At 38.6% G+C, this 25,608-nt stretch overlaps 1 protein-coding gene across 13 annotated transcripts in view; it reads left to right on the top strand.

Annotated features, from left to right (window-relative positions):
- KLHL15 (kelch like family member 15) overlaps positions 1 to 25,106 on the top strand; it is a 28,883-nt gene extending 3,777 nt beyond the window's left edge. For 2 of the 13 annotated variants that reach the window (XM_061453291.1, XM_061453285.1), the window contains exons 3-5: positions 9,221 to 9,304; positions 9,708 to 10,419; positions 18,325 to 25,106. In XM_061453291.1, coding sequence (XP_061309275.1) covers positions 9,715 to 10,419; positions 18,325 to 19,434 — 1,815 coding nt within the window. In that variant the 5' untranslated portion in view covers positions 9,221 to 9,304; positions 9,708 to 9,714 and the 3' untranslated portion in view covers positions 19,435 to 25,106. The other 11 variants (XM_061453294.1, XM_061453287.1, XM_061453289.1 and 8 more) reach the window with 10 other exon arrangements.
- Positions 25,107 to 25,608: the final 502 nt, after the last annotated feature.

Genomic DNA, 25,608 nt, shown 5'->3' with positions numbered 1-25,608 from the left:
ACCCCAGGCTGGGCTGCAGCTTCCCTGCATGCACAGCCTGCATGCAGTTTGTTGCTCAAGGGCAGCTACGCTGAGCACCCGTGGTGGCTGGCGGCCCTGGCCCCTTGGGCTCACCCAGGATGGCCTGGTTCCCACACCGGCTGGCAGGGCTGCCGGCCTGGAGCCAGAAGGGAGCCAGGATCTGCCGGCAGCACCTGCGGCTGACCCGGCGTCAGGGCAGGCACGCAGCAACCTGCTGGCAGGGGTGGCTGTTTCGCGGGATGGATTGCAACTCTACAGGCGAGCGGGGCTTCTGCCCTGGAAAACTGACAGTCTTGTGGAAAGGGGCCGTAGTTTGTGGCGGGAACCGGCCTAAGGGCCGAGGGGTGGAAGAAAACCACACAGTCTCGAGATACCAAAAGCAGATGGCCGTGGCTGAGCGTCCTTGTGAGCCACATGCAGACGATGCTTGCTGGTGCCGCTTGGCCAGGCCCCCGTCAAGGGACTTCTCTCCGCGGGGCGTGCCCGCTATCCCAGCGGCGACAGGGCCGGCCCGGCGCCTGGTTCACTCGGCATGGGGCAGGGAGGTGCAGGTAGGACAGGGCACGCCGCAGGGCGGGAACCGGCCGCTAGGCCGGGCCAGGCCGCCTGAGGCGGGAGCGCGGCGTCGGCTCTTCGCCGCTCCGGGCGCGCACCCCTCTCCTCCGCCCGGGCCCGCAGGTGGCGGCGGAAGTGACGGCCGGCGAGGGGTGCCTCTCGCGGGGGAAGATGGCGGCTGCGGCCGTGCTAAGCAGCGCAGAAGGTAAACAAGTGTGAGCCGCGGGGGACGGGCGGGAGCTGCGCGGACCCCGGGGGCGAGGCCAGGCCGGAGCGACGGTGCCCGGGCGGCGCGGCGGGGGGCGGTTCCCCACCTCCCCCTGAGCGCGGACCGTAGGGAGGAGGGAGCCCAGGATCCCCCCTTCCTCCGCCTTCTCCGCCTCCTCCTGGCTTTGCCTCAGCCATTGCCCCTCTCTTCAGTCCCCCGGCGCCTCCCTTCGCCGCTGCCGCCCCCGGCTTTATGTTACACAGAGGTACCCCTCTCCGCCGGTACAGCGGGAGGAGCCGCGTCTTCAGCGCCGCCGCTGCCGAGAGGTAGGTGAAGCCGCCGCCGAGGTCCTCTGGTCCCTCCCGCCACTGCGGTGCCCTACCGGGGGCGGCCCAGGCCCCTTCCTGGTCTTCAGGGACCCTCCTGCTAGGGCTGAGCCGGCCGCGGCGGGCGGAGGTGGTGGGCCAGGTGCCCTCGGGCGCCGGGAGTGGCGGAGGGAGGCAAGGTGTAGCGGGACGGCGGGCACTGTGGGGCCGCGCTGAGCGGTGTCGGACGAGCGGGCGCAGTGAAAGCATTGCGCGCCCGCGGGACGGCCTCTGAGGGGCGCCCCGCCCCCAGCCGGGCGCCGCGGGCTGCTGCTGCGGCATGTCTCTAAGTCGGAGCCCGCCTGCCCACTTCGTTGAGGAGTTCGGCCTGCGAGCTTTCGCTCACGGCAGAGTGGTGCAAAACGTGTCAATCCAATAAGCTGAAGTAGGTCATCCGAGTTCGTTCCCCGAAAGTGGCTATTTCGCGATCAGTAGCATTGGGAGAGAAAAAAGTATCTCTGAGCTGAACGAGCAGATTGCTGCCCAGGATTGGTACTGAAGCTTTGACTTATTTGGGAAATACTTAAATGTCGCTTAAAAATATCAAGTTTTTTGGGGGGGTGGTGGGTTGTGTTGTTCGGTTGTTTTTTTCCCTCCCCTTTAGAATAATAGGGGAACCGTAAAGCTGTTACTGGATAAAAGGGCAGAACTACTGAAGTCTGGCTTCCTGTTAACTTCTTTGTTGTGTATACCTGTCCCTGAGATAATAACCCAGCTCTTCTCACCACCATTGCCCCAGTTCACGCTCGGATCCCCTCAGCATACCACCACACGTCAGCAGCCTTTCTGCTATTTTCCAACACCTAACCAAGGAGTTTAATTTCTGACACATGTCCTATAAACTTTCCCACAGTCACTCCTCTTTTCACTTCTCTTAATTATACCCTGTGGCTGGTTTGAATTTACATGTGTGTTGATTTGCCTTTCAGCAAGCAAAGTAGAAGAGATAACTGTTGAGCTCACATTGGAGACACTATCTAGCTGGCAATTTGTGGGGAAACTGTAGAAATTTAGTAAGTTTGAGATTTCTGTCTTTCTGATGAGGTCAAAAGCTGTATGTCCTGAACAAAAGGCACAATCTCACTAATTTCATTTTTGCAGAAGATGCTAAAAGTATTAAGTTAGCAGTAAATGCACAGATAATAACAGACAATTGTAAGGGGTAGTTCAATTTAGGTTAAAATTATTTTTGCCAATATAGTTTAAATACTACTTTTATCTCGTTACCTTTTTATTATGCTAAAAATTTGTGTGATGAGAGTCCAAAACTATAGGATTTGATTTTTGCTACTTAACTTGCTACTTTTCTGTATAAAATACCCTATGATTTTCTTGACAAGTATCTTAATATTGAGAATATCACTCTTTATTAATATTTTTTCTTACATTTGGAAAAATTATTATAGAAACCACAAATATATATAAAAGGAATGTTGATACTCAGAGCAGGCCTGTCCACTTCAAGAGCAGTGGCAAACATGTAGTTTTTAACACTAATATCATTTAACTCTTGGGTATTAATGATAAAAGTTTTTCTAGTTAAAGACAATACTCTTTCTTATGGATATATTAAAAATATTTTATCCTGGGCACCTGTTCTGCTATCAGTAACTGTAACTGGAAGAGCATTGAGCATTTTTTCATGTTCTGGAACATGTTCAGGAGCATGTTTTTCTGTACAGGTATAGTGATGCAGTGAGCTTTTAGCCAAATGGTTTAAACTGTTTTAATGTCTGAAGTGTAGTTATATCATCTGCATAATGGGCTGATCTGATGAGAAACCAATGTGTATCTCATTGATGGTTAATTCATGAGACAGAAGCTGACTTTCAGTTAGGTGAAGTTAAACTGGCCAAGTAACTACATCTGATGCATATGTCTGGCAGTCTTAAAATGCTTGTCAAGCATGTACTTTCATCAGAATCCTTTTGATAGTCATCAAAAGCTGGATTTAAGCTGGGGAGCATATTTTATTCTCTGGAGGCTCATGTTGTAAAATGGAGAGTTCTAACTTATAATCAATTAGTATTTGTCTAAATTGAACATATGTGAAAACTATATTTTTTAACAGTATTTTGAAACAAAATTGTTCTGATATTTTGTGTGTGTGCTTGTAACATTTGGATCCTTCTGTGCAGAAAGGCTGAATTGGGTTATAGATTAAGTTTTTAGGAACAGAGTGTAATGTGACCTGAAAAACCTGCCTATTATGAATACCTGCATACGCGAACACCAACACATCTACTTGGGTTTGACATTTCTCAAAAAGAAAACAGAACAAAACGCTCTTCTAGTACTCTTCTTTGTGGAGAAGAGCTAAGGACTACTCAGCAGGGTTCTAGCATACTTAAGAATGACGTGTACAGAACTGAGAGACAATCCATACAGAGTTTTGGTATGTTTGGTTATAACTAGTTCTCGGAATGCTTCTAGCCTAACCAAGATGACCTCAGAGATGGCTGGTGTATTACGGAAGTGCTGCTGTTGTTACAGACTGATGCAGATTGCTCAGAGACAGCCACATGGGTAGAGATTGTAAGAGGAGCTCTCATGGTCAGATGTGTGCCGCTGCAAAGTTCTTTGTACAGTATGGACAGTTTTCAGGACTGCCCAAGTTTTAATTTCGAGTTCTGGCAGTCTGGCTCCTCTGGAGCAATCAGTAAGCTCGTGACTACTCGCTTCCAAAGTAATCCAGTGTTTTTTGAATTCTCAGCACGGATTGGGTGAAGTCCTTAGGGTGAACCTACCAATGTGTTTAAGATAAATTATTTCTTAAACATAGCATATTCGTTCTGAAGGCTTTTAGATAAAACACATACAAACTTGATGTGTGTGTTTGTTTCCTACATTTGCAATTGTTTTAGCAATGGAAAGTTTTGATGTCGACTGGTTGTTGATCTGTCTTACTTCTGCATTATTTTTTCTGCTGCTGTTAGTGGAGAATTATGATGAAAAATGGTGGTTTGGGAAAAGTTGAATAGTTCTAGCGTCAAACTGTGTAAATAAAAGCTTCATTTGGGGGATAAATTATATATACTGTGTAAATATATATTTTTACACTCGCTGTGTTCTCATTGCAGTGCACTGCATTCAAAGGCCCAAGTTTTAGTGATGGATATGTGCAGTTGTGAATGTTTTCCTTGTATGTTCAAATGCCTGTGTGTATTGTGTTTTCATATGTCTGAAACACTGGAGAAAAGTCCTGTTTGTGCAGGAAAATGTTTGTTTTAACAAATTAGGGTTGAAGAATTCTCCTCTAAGCAGTCTTTGCTATGCACCTCACTAAAGCATATGTAATGGCTTTTAAATCTGCATTTAAATGCATGTTTTTGATGGATGAAAGGCATGGGATAGATGGAACAGATTACTGGATTTTAAGCTCTATTTTATTACTTTATGTAACCGGAGTATAGTTCTGTATATCTGGTGAAATATCCTTTCATGCAACTTGTAAATACAATATTTTATTATGTGAATTCACATAATAAATTGAGTTGTGTTCACATAAGTGCTTTTTCAGAATTTCTCTAATGAAGGTAGAATGAATACGTATTTCATGATCTGTAAACAGAGGAACTAGCTAGGTCTGTCTCAGCATCTCAAATGAGCTATTAAGGAACAGCAGTAAAGAAAAGCAGAAATCTGCCTTCCAGCTGGTGTGTTAGAGTTGGTAATGTAAATACTTTCTAGAACAAAACATTTCTATCCCTAGAAAGTGTGTATAAGCTTACATATTACATAAACAGACTTATTTAAACGGTACTTTTTCAGGCAGTACTGCATTTGGATAGATTTTTACATCTTTTTGGCATAAGCAAAAAGTGGATATTCCATAACTTCCTTCTTTGCATTTAGACTCCATTTCTTCTGCTTGTGACTAAGAGCCTCAGGCACCCTGAGGAAAGAAGGTTCTCCTTGTTTAGCAAGAAAAAGCAGTCTGGAACAGGGTTTTCAGACTTCTATTACAGCTGCAGAATAAAGATGAGAAATCAGTGTTCCAAGTAAGTGCTTTTACAGCACAGAGGAGTAGACTCTGTAATGCATTATATGCTAAAAGAGGAGAAAATGTCAGGAAAAGCCAATAAGGTTAAGCATATTTCTTTTTTTTCTTTTCTGCAGAGAATCTTACTTCCTGTGCTGCATTATACTGATCAACTCTAATATGTGCAGAACAATGCAGAACGTCAGTTTAGATTCCCCCCTCTTTGTTGTTTGCACATTGGATTTTTTTGTTCCAATTTTCTTACAGACCACTGTAGGCTAAGTGTCTTCCTGAGGATTAAGTGTGCTATTGTGGTTTGCATGTGTGAAGAAAATCTGAATTTTGCATTTTTATTGAAAATATGGAAAAAAAATCATTACGTTACTGTCCTCTGGGAAATAAGCTGCAGCATTTGAATAGTGCATAGAATTACATCTAAGATTGCAAGTGTGCGTGTGGGAGGAATGGCACAGCTATGCTTCAGAAAAATGACTTCGTTTGAGAGTATTTTGTATTGCTTTTTTAATATTTGAACTACCACATTGCTGTTTGCTTTTGACTGAGGTTATTGGCTGTAGAAATGAAGATTTTTACCAGTTAATTGTAATACGCATCTGACTACCTAGTTTCCCGGTTTCTGTGTTATTTAACCCCCTTGTGTATTTGCACTGGCCAATGCGTTTTTGTGTTTTAAAGAAAAATACATCTGCTGATACTGTATATGGCTTTATGCCAGAAAAAAAAGAGTACTTACTCCTTCTATTTAATGCAGGAAGACAAGTGGTCTTTAGCTTTTCACTCAGAATTTGTTGTGTGGGTGATGTTATGAAGAAATCTTACTGGTTTTGTCTCTACTTAAATAATCCATTAAATGCTGTCTGATGTTTGGGACGAAAAATATTTGGAGATTGAAAACTGTAGATTTTCTAAAAATAATACAAGCAAGGATGTGAAAATAAGAATTTAAGTGACTTAAAACTCCATGTTTTTTAAAACATTCTGGAATAATAAATTCAGTGTTGACCACTTTGTCATCATTGTAGTGTTTTGCAGCTGACTTCTGCTTTTAATTATTTTTACAGATTAATGTATTTTGGTGATTCCTACCACTTTATTTTTTGATAATTTAAAATCTGAGGGGTGGTAGCTGCCGTCTGATTTTTTTTTTTTCTTTGCCTGGGTGTGTCTTATTTCTGTTTAATCAGAATTAAAAGCATGGTTGGGAAAAAAAATAACCAATCAATCAGTGCAGTTTCTATGTAAAAGCAGCTTGATCACAGAATCACAGTGTAGCTGAGGTTGGAAGAGCCCTCTGGATGTCATCCGGTCCCCTCCCCCTGCTCAGCAGCACCACCTAAAGCCAGTTGCCCAGGACTCTCTGTCGCTGGTTTTAGGGTTTTGTGTGTTATTTATTTGATTTGATCCTTAAAAGGGACGCTGGAGGTGCTTCACTGTATTTGGTGCATTTGCCCTCTACCATTTGTCCCTCCTTTTTTCCACTGGCCAGCTTTTTGCTTCTTTGAGGGTGGTGAAAGAGGACTTTTAAAGCCAACCTGTATAAAAGTTAATGTCTCTCCTTTTATTTGCAGAGTACCTATAATGTAATTACCTTTCTCAAGTTAAAGGGAAAGACCCTAGTATGTGTTTGTATCTTGCTGGTATGGTTCTCTGTTGTTCGTGTGCACAGTAATGTATGAACTGTTTTGAAGAAATCCCTTCCATGAGATTCCTGCCTGCATGAGCCTGTGTGATGGGATATCCTGTTATTTTCAGATTAATATGTGTTGTTTCAGTCATCTGAAGAATGTTGCTTAATTTCTGATGTTTTTCCCCTAATATATTGCTCTGTTTTTGTTAACATCTCACATTTGCAAATTCCAGTTGTCCTGTCCCATTTTTTTCCATTGATCTTGGATTTGAAGCTGAGCCATGAGTCCTAGTTCACCTCCTAAAGGAAATGTAACTTTAACGGTTGCACTGCCCTGTGAATCTTAGTCATGTTTGAACCTCTTGACTGATTACAGACAAAATTGAGAGGTGATAGTTTCAGGGTGCCATATATTTTATGAAAACGGGTGGCCCACTTAAAAGCAAGTGGCCATTAAATCTCTTAAATAGGAAAGACTGAAATATGATCTCAACTGTTATTAAACATCAGAGAACTGGGGTCAGGAGGGGAGGAGTTACAAAGAAAGAAAAAAGCTAGTGTTTACCTTTTCATTTGATACTGGAAATCCAATTAGAAAACAAAGTCCCATAAACTAGGCTTTATGCTTACTCTTCAGTTTGTTGCTTCTTTTTGAGGTGGTCAGAAGTTAGTAAAGTAATTATTTCCTTGTCTGCTTTTGTGCAAGAATTGGCAGCAACTAAGAAGAATATTTGGTACGAACTTTTCTTTCTGGTAGGCCTGTGCTGTGTTCAGGAATAAGAGACTCAAAATATGAAGCTTCAGAACAGCTTGCATTTTCTTTTTGTCTTCAGTGACGTTGGGAGTAGTGTGCTATCATGGATACTGGCGAGAAAGTGATTGCATTATCAGCTTTGTTCTCTTTCTGCTACTTACTTACAGGAATTTAGAATTTTAACATAAAGCCTTAATTGTCATGAACGCTCCCAGCATTTACTCTATTGTGCACAGAACCTGTCAGCAGGTCCCACAGTATGGGAGTGGTGCTGATTCCATGAGGTGTGGCTACAAACACCTACTCGCCATTTTAGTTTTACATGGACAAAAAGTATTTCCAGTTTTGTTTTCCAGGATGTGTGCTGATGAATTAAGGAGAGGAGATGATTACCCATTGATGGAGTCTAATAAATTACATTCCAGTTACAATGGCAGCAGTCCGGATGCTACTTGAGGAAGTGGGTGATAACAGCACTCTGAAGTTGTAAAACCTGGGCCAAGCTGGGTCCTGAGTCAGTTCTGGGTCCATACACTGCTGTAAAGTTCTACAACCTTGAAAATAATATTTTTTTTTAAATGTGTTGGTATTACTTAGTTTTTCATATAGGTTATCAGTACTAAGGCATTATTAACTTTGTTATAGGAAATTCAGGGTTAAATGCACAAATCAGTGAATGTTGTGCTGTAATTTAAGGTGAGATAAATTGAAATGGCTGAACCAATTCCTAGTAGCTGGTTAATGCCAAAAAGGAAAGATGTTACTCTTTTTCCCTGTTGCTGCTCAAATGTGATATCCTGCCCTCTGCATCGGGTTGGCTCTTGTGCCACCCTCCCTGCAGTGTCAAGTCAGAAGTCTGCTCACTGATAAGCAGAAAGCTCTCTGGTTTTGAGTTTCTGTGTGTGCTGGGGGTTGGTGGTTTGTGTACTGTGTCACCATTGTCATCTCCCTCTCTTCCCCGTACCCTGCCCTTGGTTTAGTTTTCAGTCACAATTATGGGTTGATTTGGCTTTCTAAGCAGTCAAGTAAACCCCAGAAATATCTCAAAGTAGGCTGCAGGAGCTCAGGCCCCAGGATGAGGAGAGGGTGGGAGCATGGAGTGTACCTTTGCCCTCTGACTAGTGATAAATTATTGGACTGGTTCAAGCTTCCTTGTGCAACTTCACTGTACCTAAACCCAAGGAAGTTGAGCAACATTATGAGAAATTCGTGGATTTGGAATAGTTTGTTTATAAGGATTTTTGTTGAATATTTGTCTTCCTTTAACAGGGTAGAATCTTGCTAGCCTTTTTTGTTTTTTGTTGTTGTTGTTGTTTTGTTTGTTTGATTTGTTTTTTCTTATTTACAGTTTGATTGTAGCTTTCACATAAGTAACACTGCATCTGCAGATGTTCAAGTGCTTTAGAAGCAATTAAGTTTCAATAAACCCAGTATACAGAATATTATTTATTGTGACCTAATCTTGTCAGTGATTCCTGTTGCCATAGTATTTTGCTCTTTATAAATCTCATCCCTTAATTAATCCCTGTAGTAAGAAACAGGTGAGGGGGAGAACAGGGTGACGATTATGTTGTTGCAGAAGTGAAACACACAAATAGTATCTCTGAAAATGTTCAGTTTCCTAGAAATAACATTTGAGCAAATTGATATAAATTTTTAAAGATACTAAATTTATTTTTTTTTTTAGGTTATACCTTGTACAGATCTACTGGAGCTTATTTGCAAAGTTAAGGAAGTTTGGCTTCCTTTCTGAAACCTTTGATATTCAAGAGTAGGTGTTTTATTGCACTCCTGAGATAAATTCTTCAGAAAGATTGAGGGAGAGAGAAGGAAAAACCTATATGACAACCTTTTTAACATTGCTTCTTCCTTATCTGGTCACTAAGTAGCTTGGAGTGTGGAATAATTTGGCAGGACCACATAGTTATTGTTTATTTCCCTTTCTTTAAAATGAAAGGGGGGGGAGGGGGGGGAGAAATAGTTAACATTTGTGGTTTAAGTTGTTTCTTAAGTTGATTTTTTTCAGCTGAAGAGAAAACAAAAGGATGGTGAAGACTTTTAAGTCTTAATATAAACAGTCTCAGGATTTATCTGGTCAGGAAGGGCTTGTGATATGTTACGAGAAATAACAATTTATTTTTATTTTTATTTATTTATTTTTTTCTTCCCCCCAGGTGATTCATGGCAGGGGACGTGGAAGGGTTTAGCTCCTCCATCCATGACACCAGTGTCTCTGCTGGATTCAGAGCACTGTATGAGGAGGGATTGCTTCTTGATGTCACACTTGTCATTGAAGACCACCAGTTTCAGGCCCATAAAGCACTGCTTGCTACCCAGAGTGATTACTTCAGGATTATGTTCACAGCTGATATGCGAGAACGAGATCAGGACAAAATCCATTTGAAAGGTCTGACAGCTACAGGCTTCAGTCATGTCCTCCAATTCATGTACTATGGAACTATTGAACTGAGTATGAACACTGTTCATGAAATCCTTCAGGCTGCCATGTATGTCCAGCTTATAGAGGTGGTAAAATTTTGCTGCTCTTTTCTCTTAACTAAAATCTGCTTAGAAAACTGTGCAGAAATTATGAGACTTCTGGATGATTTTGGTGTAAACATCGAAGGAGTCAGGGAAAAATTGGATTCCTTCCTGCTAGAGAATTTCGTGCCACTCATGTCCAGACCTGACTTCCTTTCATATCTGAGCTTTGAGAAGCTCATGTCTTACTTGGATAATGACCATCTGAGCAGGTTTCCAGAGATAGAGCTGTATGAAGCTGTTCAGGCCTGGCTGCGCCATGATAGAAGACGTTGGAGGCATACGGACACCATCATTCAGAACATCAGGTTTTGTTTGATGACACCATCCAGTGTTTTTGAGAAGGTTGGTGCATTTGAAAAGCAATAGACAGGATTCATCATTTAGCTAGGGCAGCATGCCATTAAATAGGTAAGATTCTCAAACCTATTAGGAGAAATAAAAAGATAGCATTTATTTTTCTAATAAAACAGTAGAAGACAAACATCTGGAAGTATTGTCATCTGATTATTAGACAATAATATGTACAGTGACTGGAGAACAGGTAGATTTATAATACATGTTTTAAAGTGAATTCTTATGGAAAGGACATTGCAAAATAGGGTCACTTGTATTAATAGAAGTTTTATTTCAGTCATTCTTACTGTTTTCGGCAAGTTGCTTCTTGCTTTCCAAAGATTTTAGAGCTACATAGAGTATGTAGGGCAAATGGCATGATAACTGTTATTAATATAATAAAAATATAGCGACTGTAGATTTTATGTGTTTTAAGTACAGTTATTTTTTATTTACAAGTGGAAACTAGAATCTGCTGTTAAGTCTGAAGGATGGTGTTAGTGTTGTATCTTCAGTGCTTTTGCTGTTGTTACACAGCAGTTGGAAGTAAGTCCTGATCCTGTATTTACACATACATTGGCGCTACACAAGGCACATAATACAGTCAAAACTTATTGACGGTGTGAAATGTAATGATTTATTTTAAATACCAGAAGAATTTTTGTAACAGGTGATCTGAAATTCAGTTGATCATTGTATGTATCAAGATGTTAAAAGAGAATTTTCTTTTTCTCCTGTTCTGTAGAAGAATAGACACACACACGCGCACACACAGAGTTGTTTTCTGTTCTGAGACTCTTGAGTATTTGTCAACAGTAGAGTATTACAAGACTTTGTAAGCAGCTCTCTTGCAGGCTAGTAACAGAAGGGTATTCAGGTCAGGAATTACTTAAACTGTGCTGTTTGTCTTAAAAAATGTTAATTTTGTGTGATACAACTTTTAACTTGTGTGGTTTTAACCTTTCAGTGAATTAATAGGATTTAAGACCCTGTGCTTTTGTTGGGTCTTGCAAATAAATTTCTTGTATATTTTTATTTTGGTATCTAGTAAATATACAGATAAGGTTGTATTGTTCTTGGTGGTTTAAGGGCTACTGGATCTTTTTGGTAGTAAGGCTTATGCTTATTTGTATTTTAAATTGTAAAAGCAATTAATTCATAAACAAGTGAGGTTTTATATTTTGGGTTGGGTTTTTTGTGTGTAAATTGAGTAGAGGAAATAATAATACATGAAATATACTTCTGATTCTGTATTAGCCAATAGACATAATAAACAGAATAAATACCTGTTTTAGAACAGTAATGTTTACATTGGGTTAAGAGATTTCCAACTAGTAAGAGCTGAACTCTGCAAGATGCTGTGTAGTGTCTTGTTTTGAAAAATACTTTTACCTTATTATTACAACATTTAAGCCCTTCAGTAAGAAAACTGATAGGATTCATAAAGTATCCTTAAGGTCAGTCTAACAGGGTAAGACTTGTATGAAAGAGTCTGCTTCAGCTCTTTGTGGTTTTGGGATCTAAGTTCAAGCATCAAGCTGTCTTCAATTAAATTTCTGTAAGCACAAGTGAAAAGTACATGTTGTCTTCAGCGTTATATTTTGGTGTAACTTCTGGAGTTGGTTTTGGTATCTGTGGTATAAATCCTGCATAGAGTGCTTCTCATGTTTTATACTGACAGCTACCAAATGGCCAGATAGGTACAACTTAAGGAGACAAGTAGTTTTCAACATCCTAGTTTATACACCCACATGCAAAAGCTTTATCTGTGGATACCCTTCCCATTAATTTTATGTGGGAGCAGATAGAAGCCAGCGCGGATTCTGGAGTGGGACAGCTCAGCAGAGGGAAGCACAGCTAAGTATGTATGCCATTTGTTGCTGCAGCTAGAAATGCATTTATGTTTTGCCCTGGCTAGAGAGCATTGAGTAATCCAGCATGACAAGTGACAAAGGACAACTGCAGTTGGAGCCAACATCAAAATACAAACCACACTTTTTTTTTTCTTTTTTTTTTTAAAGTGTCCTGGATGTTACTCTTTGTTCAGTGTAGAAGGGGGGAGAATATTGGTTTTATTTTTTTTTCTCTTTGAGATCCACAAACATAAATTATACTTTACCTGAAGCCAGCACATACTAAATGCCTGAGTGAATGTACCAAATACAATCTGAGATTGATTCTTAACAGTTCAGCAAACTGTATTTGCTATATACTGGCTGACTTGTCATATGTACTCTTATGTAATTTTTCTAATATGCATTACTAACATGCCTGTCTGTAGTGCATAAATAACTTACATGGAACTTTGTAAGTCACAGTAAGGATGGTCTCTTTTGGTCTCTTAAGCCGCTCTCTTACATCCTTTTTCTGAAGAGATTTACAATCTGAGAGGGATGACTTGTCCTCTTTGAAATGAGTGCGTAACTCTACACGTGATGTGTGTTTGAAGTACAGAAGCGAAGGTGCAGCCTGTTTGTTTACTCTCAACTGTCCTTGCAAAACTGCTTTTGAGGTATGAGTAGATGCTCCTTTTGTTCCTTAGCCCTTAAAATAGGTGTAGATTTATGCAGGAAAATGTAAATATTGATGAAGTAAGAATATGGTGAATAGTTAGGAAGTAAAGTATATGGGGAGAAGCACAGGTTCCACTATCCACTTTATTTGAAAGCGTATTATTTTCCACTTTATATGAAGCATATCCATGGCTCTGTAAGTCTTGAGAAAGGTTGGAGATAGAAGGCATTTTTCCTAGATCATTGAGTTCATCTCTCTTTTACTGGAGGCAACCATGTCATGAAAAGACATGTAGGTGTGGCATTTAGGGACATGGTTTAATGGTGGACTTGGCAGTGTTGGATTAATAGTTAGACTCGATGATCTAATGTTTTGATCTAATGTTAATGTTTTGATAACATTTGTTGACAGGAATATGGTTGTACTTAGAATATGGTCAGAGATTAGTAGATGTGAAAATAATAAAGATCCTACTTGGTAGGATTTATGGATCTTTAATTTTGATTCAGCTTAATCTCTAGTAAAATACAGGGATTTTTCAAGAAAAAGTGTGATCTCCAGAAGCCGGATACAGATGCCATCTTTATTCATTGAAAAGGTGTAGCATAGCTTCTGTATTCCTAATAGTTGAGTTTGAGTTTCATCACTTGCACATTCAGCACTTGCAGTTATAGAAAACTTAACTAAGCACAATTTTAGAACCTTTGAAATAGTTCTTTGCTTACGTGGCTAGAAATCATGGAACCATGTTACGAGCCATACATTTTTTTGTGTGGTGTTTTTTTTTTTTTTTTTACCAGTTCTACAGAAGGAACCAAACTAATATCTACCTCATATAATAACATGTTAAGATTTAGTTACCAGGTGTACAAATAGTAGATATTTAGTTTGGGTATTCCAAAAGCAGCCTTCCATTACGGTTTTGAAAGCTTTTTCCTAAAAGCCCAACTGACAAAAATAGGGCAAAGCTGCATATAGTTGTATTAAAAAAAAAAAAAGTGCCAAATACTTAAGTCAGATTTGTATTACAGACCATTTGCCTTGCATTTCATTGTTCTTGCTGCAGCTTATTAATTTGCTTAATTATTTTTTGGGGATGATGAACATAAAAGGGTTGCATCCACTCTTTTGTGGGGATCAGTTTTCAAATTAGAAACTAATGGCATACATTTTTGGCTTTACTTTTTCATAAAATATAGATGGAAAATTCTAGAACTTGCATAGCTGCTCAGCTAGAAAAGCATGCATTGCAATACAGCAGAAAACTAGGTAATGATTAATAGCTGCATTAATTTGGAAAGCCAGCAGTTTTTAACTGAGTATTTCACTGATTCAAAATGCAATCAAGCTCCAATTTACCATGGCTAGAGGGATGGTGGTGATTTTGGTGGTCTTGATGGTTTTGATATTGACTGCCTAGTGTGTAAGTAGAGGCAGGGATAAGTAGTGGATGTTTTTAATTACTTTCTTCTTTTTTTTTAATGATACATTTGATTTTTTTTTCTTATGCTGTTCCCTGCCTGTGTACGTAAAAGTCCAGCTGTGAACCATTGTAACTGGTAGGTGATGCAGTCAGGTAGATCTCATCAGAGTTCTTCTGGGAACTTTTATATTACCACTACATCCCAGCAGAACCTCTGTAAGAAGGTTTTGTCCAGAAAATGAAGAGAAAGAATTGGAAAGGATGTGAAAAAAATCACATGAGCAAAGCTTTAGCATTTGGATTAAATTCCTTTTTACTGTAAGATTGGGGTTGCCAAGGAAATCCAACTTAAATATTTTTTGAGACCCTTCAGCAAGATAACAGAATAGGCTTTTTTTATACTTTGAAAATGCATTTATATTTAATCAGTTCAGAGTTGACGATGTACTCTTAAGAATGCACATTTGTTTTACTTCAAGGCTCATCACAGTTAGTGTACATTTCCATCTGTTTTGGATGCTTTGCAGAAACCTGTGAGCATTCTCTCTAATTGAGTATGTTGGTAATAAGGGCATTTTCCTTCTAGAGCTTCTCCGTTTGAGCTTAACAGAAAAATAAGTTTGTTGGTAAGCACTCAGTTGTTGATCAACTGCTCCTTGCCACTTTTGGGTAATGGCAGAAGCCTAATTTTGAATGTTGAAGAAATTCCTTCAGCCTATTTTGTATGTAAGACAGCAGTTCCCACAAAAGGCTTGCTAAAGGCCACGTTCTTTAACCTACCAAACCGAAATGTATGCACAATTCACAGTTGTGTTTTAATAGCTAAACACCTAAATGTTAATGCTTCTCTTTTTTGATTGTACTCACAAGTAATTAAAAGCATTGTAAAGTTATTCAGAAGTGTAGGTGGAGGGTTTTCCTTACGAAGGGCTGAATAGGAATTTAAAATAATTCTGGAAGATTTCACACAGACAGCATGTGAATATGTAAGTGGGTAAACTGACCTACATTCACTTTGTCTTCATTTGCATCAAGCAAGCCTGAGCAGTCTGTACTTTCATAGAGACATATTCTGACAGTTATCTTAGACCATCGTTTGAGCCTTCAGAGAGGTACTGCTCCTGTATTGCAAAGGTTGTGCTATGGAAAGCTGGAAGTTTAGAAACAGTGGTATTTTTCCTCAACAGTGAAATCGAGGAATCCTTGTACTACCTTTTCTCACCAGAATTTACGTAGTATATCAGTCTATGTTGCAATTTGTTTGTTTGGGATTTTTTTTGTCTTTTTTTTTTTCCCTGAATATTGTAAGAATTGATAGTGCTTATATATTTTTATGTTCATCTCTTCAAGATTATGCTTGTAGATAGCTTCCCCAAGAGTTGTTTATAACTGGTAGTAATACTTGCTTCTTGATGTCTTTCTGGTTTAAGGTAAGAGATTGAGGCTTTGCTTTCATTTCAGTGCTTTGTCAAGAGAAGTAGTACTGGTAGATTGATTCCCTGGTCTTGAGATTCTCTGTCTGGAATGAGAGATAGTCCTTGTTTGCTTTTGCATGCTCTCATGGGGTGAGGTTTAGGCTATGGAAAGAAGTATAGTGGTGAGGCTATATACAGCTTGATTCCAGTTTCTGGCTGGTATTTCAGTTTCTAGATCTAAAGACAATGGTAAATGTTGAGGGGGGGGAAGAAAATACATTTTCTATCTCTGCCAGGCTTTGCTGGCATGCTTCACATTGTTAGTGTGTTGATCCTGTTGTCTTCCATAACGAGTCCAAGAAAATTTGAAATGCATATAGGTGGAACAAAAATTCTTTTATCTTTTTTCTTCAATTTTCAAAATGATAGCTCCAGTTTGGGAGTGTGTGAAATAGTCATGCTGGTTTAGAATTTGAAAGTTACTTTTAAGGGTAAAGTAAGAGTCTTTGTTATTTTAATTTCCTATGTAATTTTTTTTACCCTTTAAAACTTTCTGTATTTTACCATTTTTCTGTTCTGTGGTTTTCCCTGCTACCTCACCCCCAGCATATTTGCTGGAAGTTACCTTCTCAGTCAGGCTCTACGGTTTATTCAGATGCCGTATGAGCAAATTGCCTGTGTTTTTATGATATATTCTTTATATAAAGGAAGAAAATAGATGTTATTCCCCACAAAAGTTGTCCTTACGGTGGGTGTTTTATGAGCACTATGCCTAAGTAAACCTTTTTGCTCCCTAATCACCCTCATAAATACAGTAGAAAGAAGTTGGATGTTGCTCCGAGAATAATATTTGCAATCTGTGTGTGCCCATCTTCTTTTTCCAAGATAAGTTGAACTTGTCAAAATAAAGAAAAAGCATAAATAAAACTGTTAAATTGCTCTCTTGAGCTACAAAGTGCATCACAACAATAGGTTAGTATTCAGGAGTTTTGAAAATCGGGTATATAAAGCAATTTCAGTCTGTGCAGATTCTGTCCAATAGTAACATTTCAAAAAGTTTAAAAAAATATTTATCTTGGAGCGGAATGTCTTCATTACTGTACAAGGAAGAGAAAGGATTAACACAAAGTTAACATTTTAGTAGTATGTGTTATGGAATAAGCAACTGCTGTATTCACAAGGTATAAAAACATATATTTCCAAATTGCTTTTCAGATACATGAAAACTTGTACCACCCCCTGTTAGGTAAGTGGTGGTACAGGCTTTTATTACTTGGGGCAGGGAATAGGAGGAGGTGGGGGAACAAATACTGAAAGATAGTAAATTCTGGTGTTACTGTGTGGTAACTTTGAGCTTTCAGAGTGGCCTTACATTTTTTCCAAGCATTGCTTCTCTTTCTGAAGCTAGTAGGTACTAAAGGTATTTGGGGTGTGTGAAAGCAATCTGTTTCATGTGAAAGAAATGGGGACTTAGGATCAAAACTGATAGAGGATTTGTGGATTTGGCCATATCTAGTGGGGTTTTATTTGTTTTAGATGTGTAATTCAGAATGTTTTGTTAGACCAGACTGTACAGGAAGAATGAAACCTCTTTGAAGAGAAGCACGTGGTGGCCTGAGGGCTGTCTGAAGCTAGATTAGTTAAAGTGTTCAAGACAGGGGTGTGTTTTGGAATTGTCTCAGAACCAGTCTTGGGACTTAAATTGACTTAGATAATAGGAAGTGTCCTAGAAAGATGAATTCTTATAATCTTCCACTCACTCCCAACTCCAGTGAAGCTGTGCAGGGGTAGCTCTTTTCGGATTGGGATGGCACTTCACTACTGTGTGGTAATTCAAAGGTGGTAGCTCTTACCTGGGAAGAGGAAGTTTAAACCTATGTCCACCAATTTCCAAATAAATGCACAACCAAAGGATTATAGGTTGAGATATTTTCCTCCTGTGTTAAAGGCATTTGTTAACATGGAGACTCGCAGAGGGGACCTATAAATGTAACCATCATGATGAGCGGTTAGTGCAGTCACATGTTCTGAAGGAGGGGTTTGATTGCCTTCCCTTCCCACCCCACTTAAATAGTTGTGTGAGGAGAGCCTACCATTCAGGAATACCTGCTTGGGCTTGGTTGCGAGAATTCAGCAAACGCTTAACAAGGATAGACCCTGGTAAACACAGAATGGGTGCATAGAATGATTTTCAACACCAAAAGAATAGTTCATTCTTCATTTAGATGCTTTGTGGATTAAGCAGAAGATGAACAGAGGCTTCTTGGGAAAGAATGAATAGTGTTTTTTAGGCTTGGGGATTTCAGTTGTGCCTAATTCCAACTTAAATTCTGTGTGTGAGTATTCTGCTGAAAATGTTAGTCATTGCTGCTGATCACTAAATTGCCTTCTGGATTTTGAATAACAATACGTTAGCTTAAGCCTTCATGCACAAATACAATTACTCTCAAGATTGCCTGAATGAAACTAAGTAAAATAATCTTCCAGTGACACACAGTCATTTAGGTTTTCTGGATTGTTTCTCTTGGTCAGAATTTTAATGTCTTTTAAATGTATTCATAGGTAAAAACATCAGAGTTTTATCGATACTCCCGGCAGCTGCGACATGAGGTTGACCAAGCCATGAATTACTTTCATAGCGTTCACCAACAGCCTTTGATGGAAATGAAATCGAACAAAATACGTTCTGCCAAACCCCAGACTGCAGTATTTAGAGGAATGATAGGACACAGTATGGTAAACAGTAAAATTCTTCTCTTGCACAAGCCAAGGGTCTGGTGGGAGCTAGAGGGTCCTCAAGTACCTTTACGACCAGACTGCCTTGCCATTGTGAATAACTTTGTGTTCCTGTTAGGAGGGGAAGAACTGGGGCCAGATGGCGAGTTTCATGCTTCGTCCAAAGTGTTTAGATATGACCCAAGACAGAACACTTGGTTACGAATGGCAGACATGTCCGTTCCACGTTCTGAGTTTGCTGTTGGAGTTATTGGGAGGTATGTTTATGCAGTGGCTGGGAGAACCAGGGATGAAACCTTTTACTCAACAGAACGTTATGATATTACTGAAGATAAATGGGAATTTGTGGATCCCTATCCAGTCAATAAATACGGACATGAAGGGACTGTTCTTGGTAACAAGTTGTATATCACTGGTGGAATTACATCATCTTCAACGTCTAAGCAAGTGTGTGTGTTTGATCCTAGTAAAGAAGGGACAGTAGAGCAGCGGACAAGGAGAACTCAAGTGGTCACTAACTGTTGGGAGAACAAATGCAAAATGAATTATGCAAGATGCTTTCACAAAATGATTTCTTATAATGGTAAGCTTTATGTCTTTGGTGGTGTCTGTGTGATCCTGAGAGCCTCCTTCGAATCTCAAGGTTGTCCTTCCACAGAGGTCTATGACCCAGATACCGATCAGTGGACTATATTGGCTTCTATGCCAATCGGTAGGAGTGGTCATGGTGTAGCTGTGCTGGACAAACAGATAATGGTTCTTGGAGGCCTTTGTTACAATGGTCATTACAGTGATTCAATTCTCACCTTTGATCCAGAGGAAAACAAATGGAAAGAAGATGAATATCCGAGGATGCCATGCAAGCTGGATGGCTTACAAGTCTGCAGCTTGCACTTTCCTGAATATGTGTTGGAGCATGTTAGACGTTGCAGCTAAACCAGAAAGAACAACCCAGTGAAATACAAAAGGCTGTACCTAATCTGTCAAAAAATACAAACCAGTTGAATTCCGTCAGAGACATTACCTTGTGTGTAAGAAGAACTGCTAAATGCTTAAGAGCATTTAGGATGTACAGGGAGTTTACTTACCAAGTTTATTAGAACAGCTGATAGTTGGTTCGATGTTGTAAAAGCTTTGTTTTTTTAACAAACATAATTGTAAGGGGAAAGAAAAATATATTTTTGAGTGTATCCATAAAACTTTCTTTTTATTATTCTTTTTTTAAATGGCCATTACACCATTATGCTTCTGAAATCAGTTGAATTTAACGAAATATTTGTGGAAGAAAGAGGAGGAAGGCTTTATTTTAATTTTATTGAGCCTCAAAATAAAACTCATCTGTACTAGGGTACAACCAAGTATAAAATAGCAATGCTAAACAATTTCTGTATTTTTATGTTGTCTTCTGGATGCTTTTCCCATGAATTGCAAAGTATTCTCAAATCTGTTAGGTGTTTCTGTTCTCCCTTATATATGTTGAAGAATAATCTCAAACTCTTTGCATGACCTTTTTCCTGGTTTTGTATAGAAGTACCAATAAGTCTGCCAAAATTCAAATTACACATTTTCTACTAAATTGAAAACAAAGCATTTTTATATTCATACCACTATTTCTATGCTGCCTTCTATTGTCTACATTATGTTTGTTGATGAGTAAAGAATATATACATACATGCATACACTGTAAAAACTATATATAAATACATCTTTTTATGTGCAGTTACAATATTATATTTTAACTAGTGCACAGATTCTGCCATATTGTTGTATTTAAGGTATAGTGCTATCCTTTAATGAGCTTAATAAGTCAAATTTCTTAAGTAACCGGAGGCCTCATTTGGTTTCAGAGTATCTTGTCGTTAATATGTACTGATTGATTCAGTAACTTTAAACTCTTTATATCAATGCTCATAATGAACTGTCAGTAATTTGCTCTTTTATAAATTATTTTTTAAAAAGAAAATACACCTTACCTGATTTCTTTTATGTTTGAATGTGCTGCCCAGTTTTCTTTTTTTTTGAAAATGGGAAATGTCAATAAGCAAATGCTCCGCGCTGCTTTGACCCACAGTTGTTTTCAGAACTGGATACACTACAGTTTATTCTCAGTACTTTGCTTGTAGTCATACTTCAATAGGAATACTTTGTACTCCTATTGAAGTGGTATAATTTATTTTTTTAATAATATAATTATTAATGGCTATGAACTACTGTGGTTTGTGGAGTTAGGTGGTTGGATCGTTAGTACCATTTCTGTTTCTTTCACAAAAAAACCTACATAGCTATAGCTACTTACCTCAGAGTGCCTGAATCAAGATGCGTGGTCCATCCAGGAGGGCTTTGAATAAACTCGTTTATTTTTGTCAACTTGCAGATGTTACTGACTGTAGAATGGTAAGAACTGTAATTACATTCTGTTTATTTTAAAGTATGTGAAATTAGCCACTTCTAGACTCTAAAGGAAAGATTTGGAGAACTTCAACTAACTTGGGCACTTAGTTCAGATGTGTATGGACAAAATGATGCTGAAACATGCACCTGCGTATGTTGTAAAATCTTACGCCACTATGTTTCACGTGAAGCAATAAGACTTTACTTTATATGCAGCGATGAAGACCACTTTACTCAGCATCTTCCAGTCACTGTAGAAAAGGAATGTACAGTACTCAGGGGGTTCAAAAGAATGCACTTACAAAGGGACCAAAATCACCCCATATTTCTTATGTTAAATATAACACCTGCCTGCCTAAACTAAGTTTGAAATAGTCAATAGGTGTTAAAACAACATGTTAAATTCTTCATTCTTGTACTTTGATATTTTTGTAGTAATTATGTTCTGGGTTTAGATGTAAGGATTTGGAGCTATATGGCAAGTTGGCAGATAATTTTTATTTTTTAATTAGAAATGATTTATTGATACAGTATTTTCTTTCAGTATGTTTTAACAGCAAGAGAGAATGTATGCCATCATAGTTTCGTCACTAGTGACTGGACCAAATACTGATATTCAGCCTTGTGATTCAGACTAGTTTGCAGTTGTCTCTTTTAATCAAATTTCAGTTTACTGAATTAGAAATCTGTTTTACTTTATTACTTTAATAGCTTAACTTAAAGCCAGTGTGGCTTATGCAAAAACCTCAGTTTTATTGTGAGACTTTGTATGTTCATCACCTGCATGGCTGCAGAGATGAACTGACTCCAGTAGGTGCTGGCTGTGTGCAAGTGAAAATGTTCTACTGTACATAGTTTATGGAATATCGGGGCACAAGGATAAAAACAAGGTTTTAAAATTGTTTTTATTCTCTTTGTCACCAGCTCATTTCTCAGTAAGTTTTATGTGGCAGCAAAAGCTAATTCTGCCTGTGTAGGCTTTCATGGACATGTTATGAATAGTACGGAGTACTTAACTTTTATCTAGGGCCAGTCTGGGGAGTGGACATGGTTCTGGATATCTGGTCTTCCATAATTCAGGTGTAGTAGAGAGACGTGGCCAAGACTTTATTAAAAATAACGGTAAGGATGGGGGTGTATTAAGTTATCATTTTGAGTCTGCACTTAAGCACCTTCTGAAGTTCTATGTGCTAGTCAACTGGCACTGAAGTCATTGGTGAGTACTGGCACTTGAAACGTGAAGAACCAGGTCATTTTGAGGTGCTCTGGTTTTAAATTCATATTTATCTTCAGGTGCTCAGCTCTGAAAGATCTTGTTCAGAATTGTAATAGTAATTATTCTGTGAAATTCTAACTTGAACTCTTGATTTCAGCTTCCCTGGAGTTGTGTTGCCATTGAGAAGCTGGCTGTAATCTTTCCAGCAATAGGAATGCTTGGAATTTTCTTAGGTTTAGAATTTGTGGAGGTATGAGAGAATTTTTTAATCTACATTTCTACCATGCTTTTATTGTTTCAAACATGAAACGGAAGTTACCTTACATTCTCTTTTCCATGGCAGTGGAACTTTTGAGGCAGTTTTGTTACTTTATATATCAGAGGGATTTTTTTTTTTTTTACATCAAGTTCTGTTTGTGTTTGCTTTTAGTATTTAGCTCCAGATAGTTCAGTGTTTAAATAAAAGTAAGCTAGCTAATAAGAGTGGCCTGTTACTATCAGATTTTGAGCATTATGATCGGATTACAATGGATTTTTAAAACATTTAAATGCCTCTCCTTTGTCGAGGAAAAGGTAAGTTACAATCCTTGATTATTAAGTTGGGCAGGGTTCTTCTATTCCTACCCCAATCATAATGGCATACTGGCAAATCTCATTCCCATGTATTTAATATTTAACACTTGACCTGTTTTGAAACAGGAAATGTACTTGCATTTTCGTAAAAAGGTGGACACAGTGAGTTACACTCTTAAGTTCGGGGTGGGGGTTTTGTTTGTTTGTTTGGTTTTAATATTTGCAGAAAAAAATGTGTCAGCTTCCAGTTTTAATCTAGTAACGAGATCCAGGGGATATTTTGTTTTCAAATGAGCAAGAATGGACGAAAAGTGTGGTGCTCCTATAAAGGGGTTGGACACTGCCAGTTCCTGTTCCACATGCTGCTCTACCTGCTCTTAGGGGGCAGATAATTTCATTCAGAATTCAAAAATAGTTCATTTTTCCTCACAAAGTGTTGGTACTAGTGGGATGTACTAGGTGGCAAAAAAACCCTTCTGAATTTTTTTTTCCCCATTGATTCAGCTGGAGGAAGGCAGTACTTAATTTTACAAAGACTGCTGTTTCAGAAAGCACTGCTAGCAAGGGGGGCAAGTGGTAGCATGTGATATGCTGCTTTAGTATGTTACTGTATTTTGAAAAGTGTGGATGCCCTACTTCCTGCACAGTCCTGTTACAACTAGCTGTAAGGGTTTGTGACTGTAATATTTCTCTGGTTTCTGAGATTTGCAGCCATTTTTTCTTGAGGACCTCCTGCCTTACAGACGCAAGTGATAATGTTTTTTTGTGCTGATAATATGATAACTACTTGCATCAGGAATGAAGCTTCACTTGATGCTCAGGAAGCAAAGGATAAAATTCAGCAGGTACAAATTCAAATCAGTTAAAAAAGACAAATATTGCTTAACTCATTATGTCTGTTCTTCTGCAAAACCATTATGGGGAGATGCTAACAGCTTTTTAAAAGTGAACTTCAAGCTGTGTCAGCATTTATATGACAAAGTCGTTTTAGAAGTCACATTTGTAGAGGTATTTTGCCTTTTAAATCTATTTTTCCTTTTAAAAAATTAAATAGTGAATTGTACCCCTGATTCTTTTAACACTTCGGATGTGTACTTCACATACGTGAACAGTCCAATACAAAGAGAACAGAAAACTGTAAGGTACTTACAAGAAAACTTAAAAGCACAAATGTTACTAAACCTGTGCTTAAGTGTTATGGGGCTGGGGGCATCCAAGAAAACTTCTGTCCTGCTCTTCTTCCATTAATAAACCATAGCTGGTGAAGTTACTTGACTAAGCATGGTCCATCACATGTGGCAGGGCTTGCTGAAGGAGAGTGGGAAAGAATGTAACTGGAAAACGTGTGATCTGTTTAAAACAAAGCTTGCCGGTGTCCTGTAGCTAATGTTTTAAGGTTTAACATTTGTAAAACAATCTGAAGCTGCTTAAAATTATTACTAATGACTACTTTTGCATCTGTATTCTATTTTTGAAAGTTGGTGAATAAAGTTCCAGTTTGTGTGGGTAAACTTCATAAAACGTAGTTGTATGGAGCAGGTGGCAGAAAAACTGACTTGTTTGAGCACAGCTTTCCTGGATTTCCCTCTGCTATGGGTTTGGTTCTGTTTTTTGTTTTTTTTCACTTCCCAAATTTCAAATAATGTTTATATCATCTTTTTAAAATAACATTCAAAGCTCAATTTCAAGTACCTTTGGAGTAATATTAAGTTGGTGACTGAGGGAAAACCACTTCTATTTGGAGATGGTAGTTTTTATTTATGGCTCTGGTAGAAAACCTTCCTGTAAGTCTAGAAAATAAAGCGTTACATAGGACTGTAAAGTTAGCTATTCTTAGGGGGCTTTTATTACCTCAGTGGGACCCACCTAACTTTTATGTCAGTTCTGGGAACAGGTGAAGGGAAGAGTGAGCTATGTTTTTATTTTAAATATTTTTCCCTATATATTGTTATTTTTGTAGGTCTTTTTAAAATAAATTATTATATGCTGGAGATTGCAATTCTGCTATAGTATCCCACATGAGTCCAGTGTACAATATCAGATTGTTTGTATTGAAAAGAATGTATTTGATAAGTATTTGATAAGTTAATGGGAAAAGTTATTTTCAAACTGTACTGTGTTTGTGTTTAGCAATTGGAAATACTTTTCCTATAGAAAATTAAAAGTATATATATGACCTCATGTACATTTGGATTAACTGTCTAATGATTACCCCAGGGCTGCTATAAACTCCTCTGAATAATTTAAGAATTGCCTCTTTTTAACAGTTTTAAAGCCTTTTTTCTTTTCTTGGCAGAAAGTTAATTTTCCCTAGCTGTGGATACAGTATGCTCAGACTTGCATATACGCGCTGGTTCGGGTTTCAAACTGAAAACTGTATAAAATGTGTATAAAAGAAAGTGTAAATAAAATATTTTTAACCTTTAAATCACTCTCGTGTAAGCTTTTGTAATACTGAAAGTGTAGTAGGCCTGGATTACTTTCTGCAGGACTTCAGCGTTTACTCAGTTAAGCAACTCTTCAAAAATGTTGTGTCACTATAATTCATAGTGTTACGTTAAAGTTATCCCAACAAGAAATGTTGGATGTCCTTATATAGCATCAAGCCTATATGTTGGCCTGTATTTTACAATCTTCCCAGTTTTAATTACTGTATTGCATTCATGTGTCTACTCTGCATTTCAAGCTTGAAATAATGTTTGGAGTTGGCTTCATTGTTCCGTTTATATCTGGGTGTCAAGGCATAAATTTAAACTGTAAGACTGAAAACCAAATCCAGCCTTTGGTGTTAGCCAGCAGCCAGGAGAAGAGACTCTTCCCTGCTGACAAGTGCATGGAATTGAAGGCTCTGAGATGCCCTGCATGGACCTCAGAGTGCCAGAAGTTCCAAGTTGTACTGCCTAATGTTTCTGATGACAGGAAGGGGAAAC

Source organism: Pezoporus flaviventris, unplaced genomic scaffold (genome assembly GCF_033815535.1).
Source record: "Pezoporus flaviventris isolate CSIRO_AGI_PZ_B2104156 unplaced genomic scaffold, CSIRO_AGI_Pfla_v1 ptg000015l, whole genome shotgun sequence".
Classification (NCBI taxonomy): domain Eukaryota; kingdom Metazoa; phylum Chordata; class Aves; order Psittaciformes; family Psittacidae; genus Pezoporus; species Pezoporus flaviventris.
The sequence above is the reverse complement of the archived record's forward strand: the minus strand, read 5'-3'. Positions and strand labels throughout refer to the sequence as shown.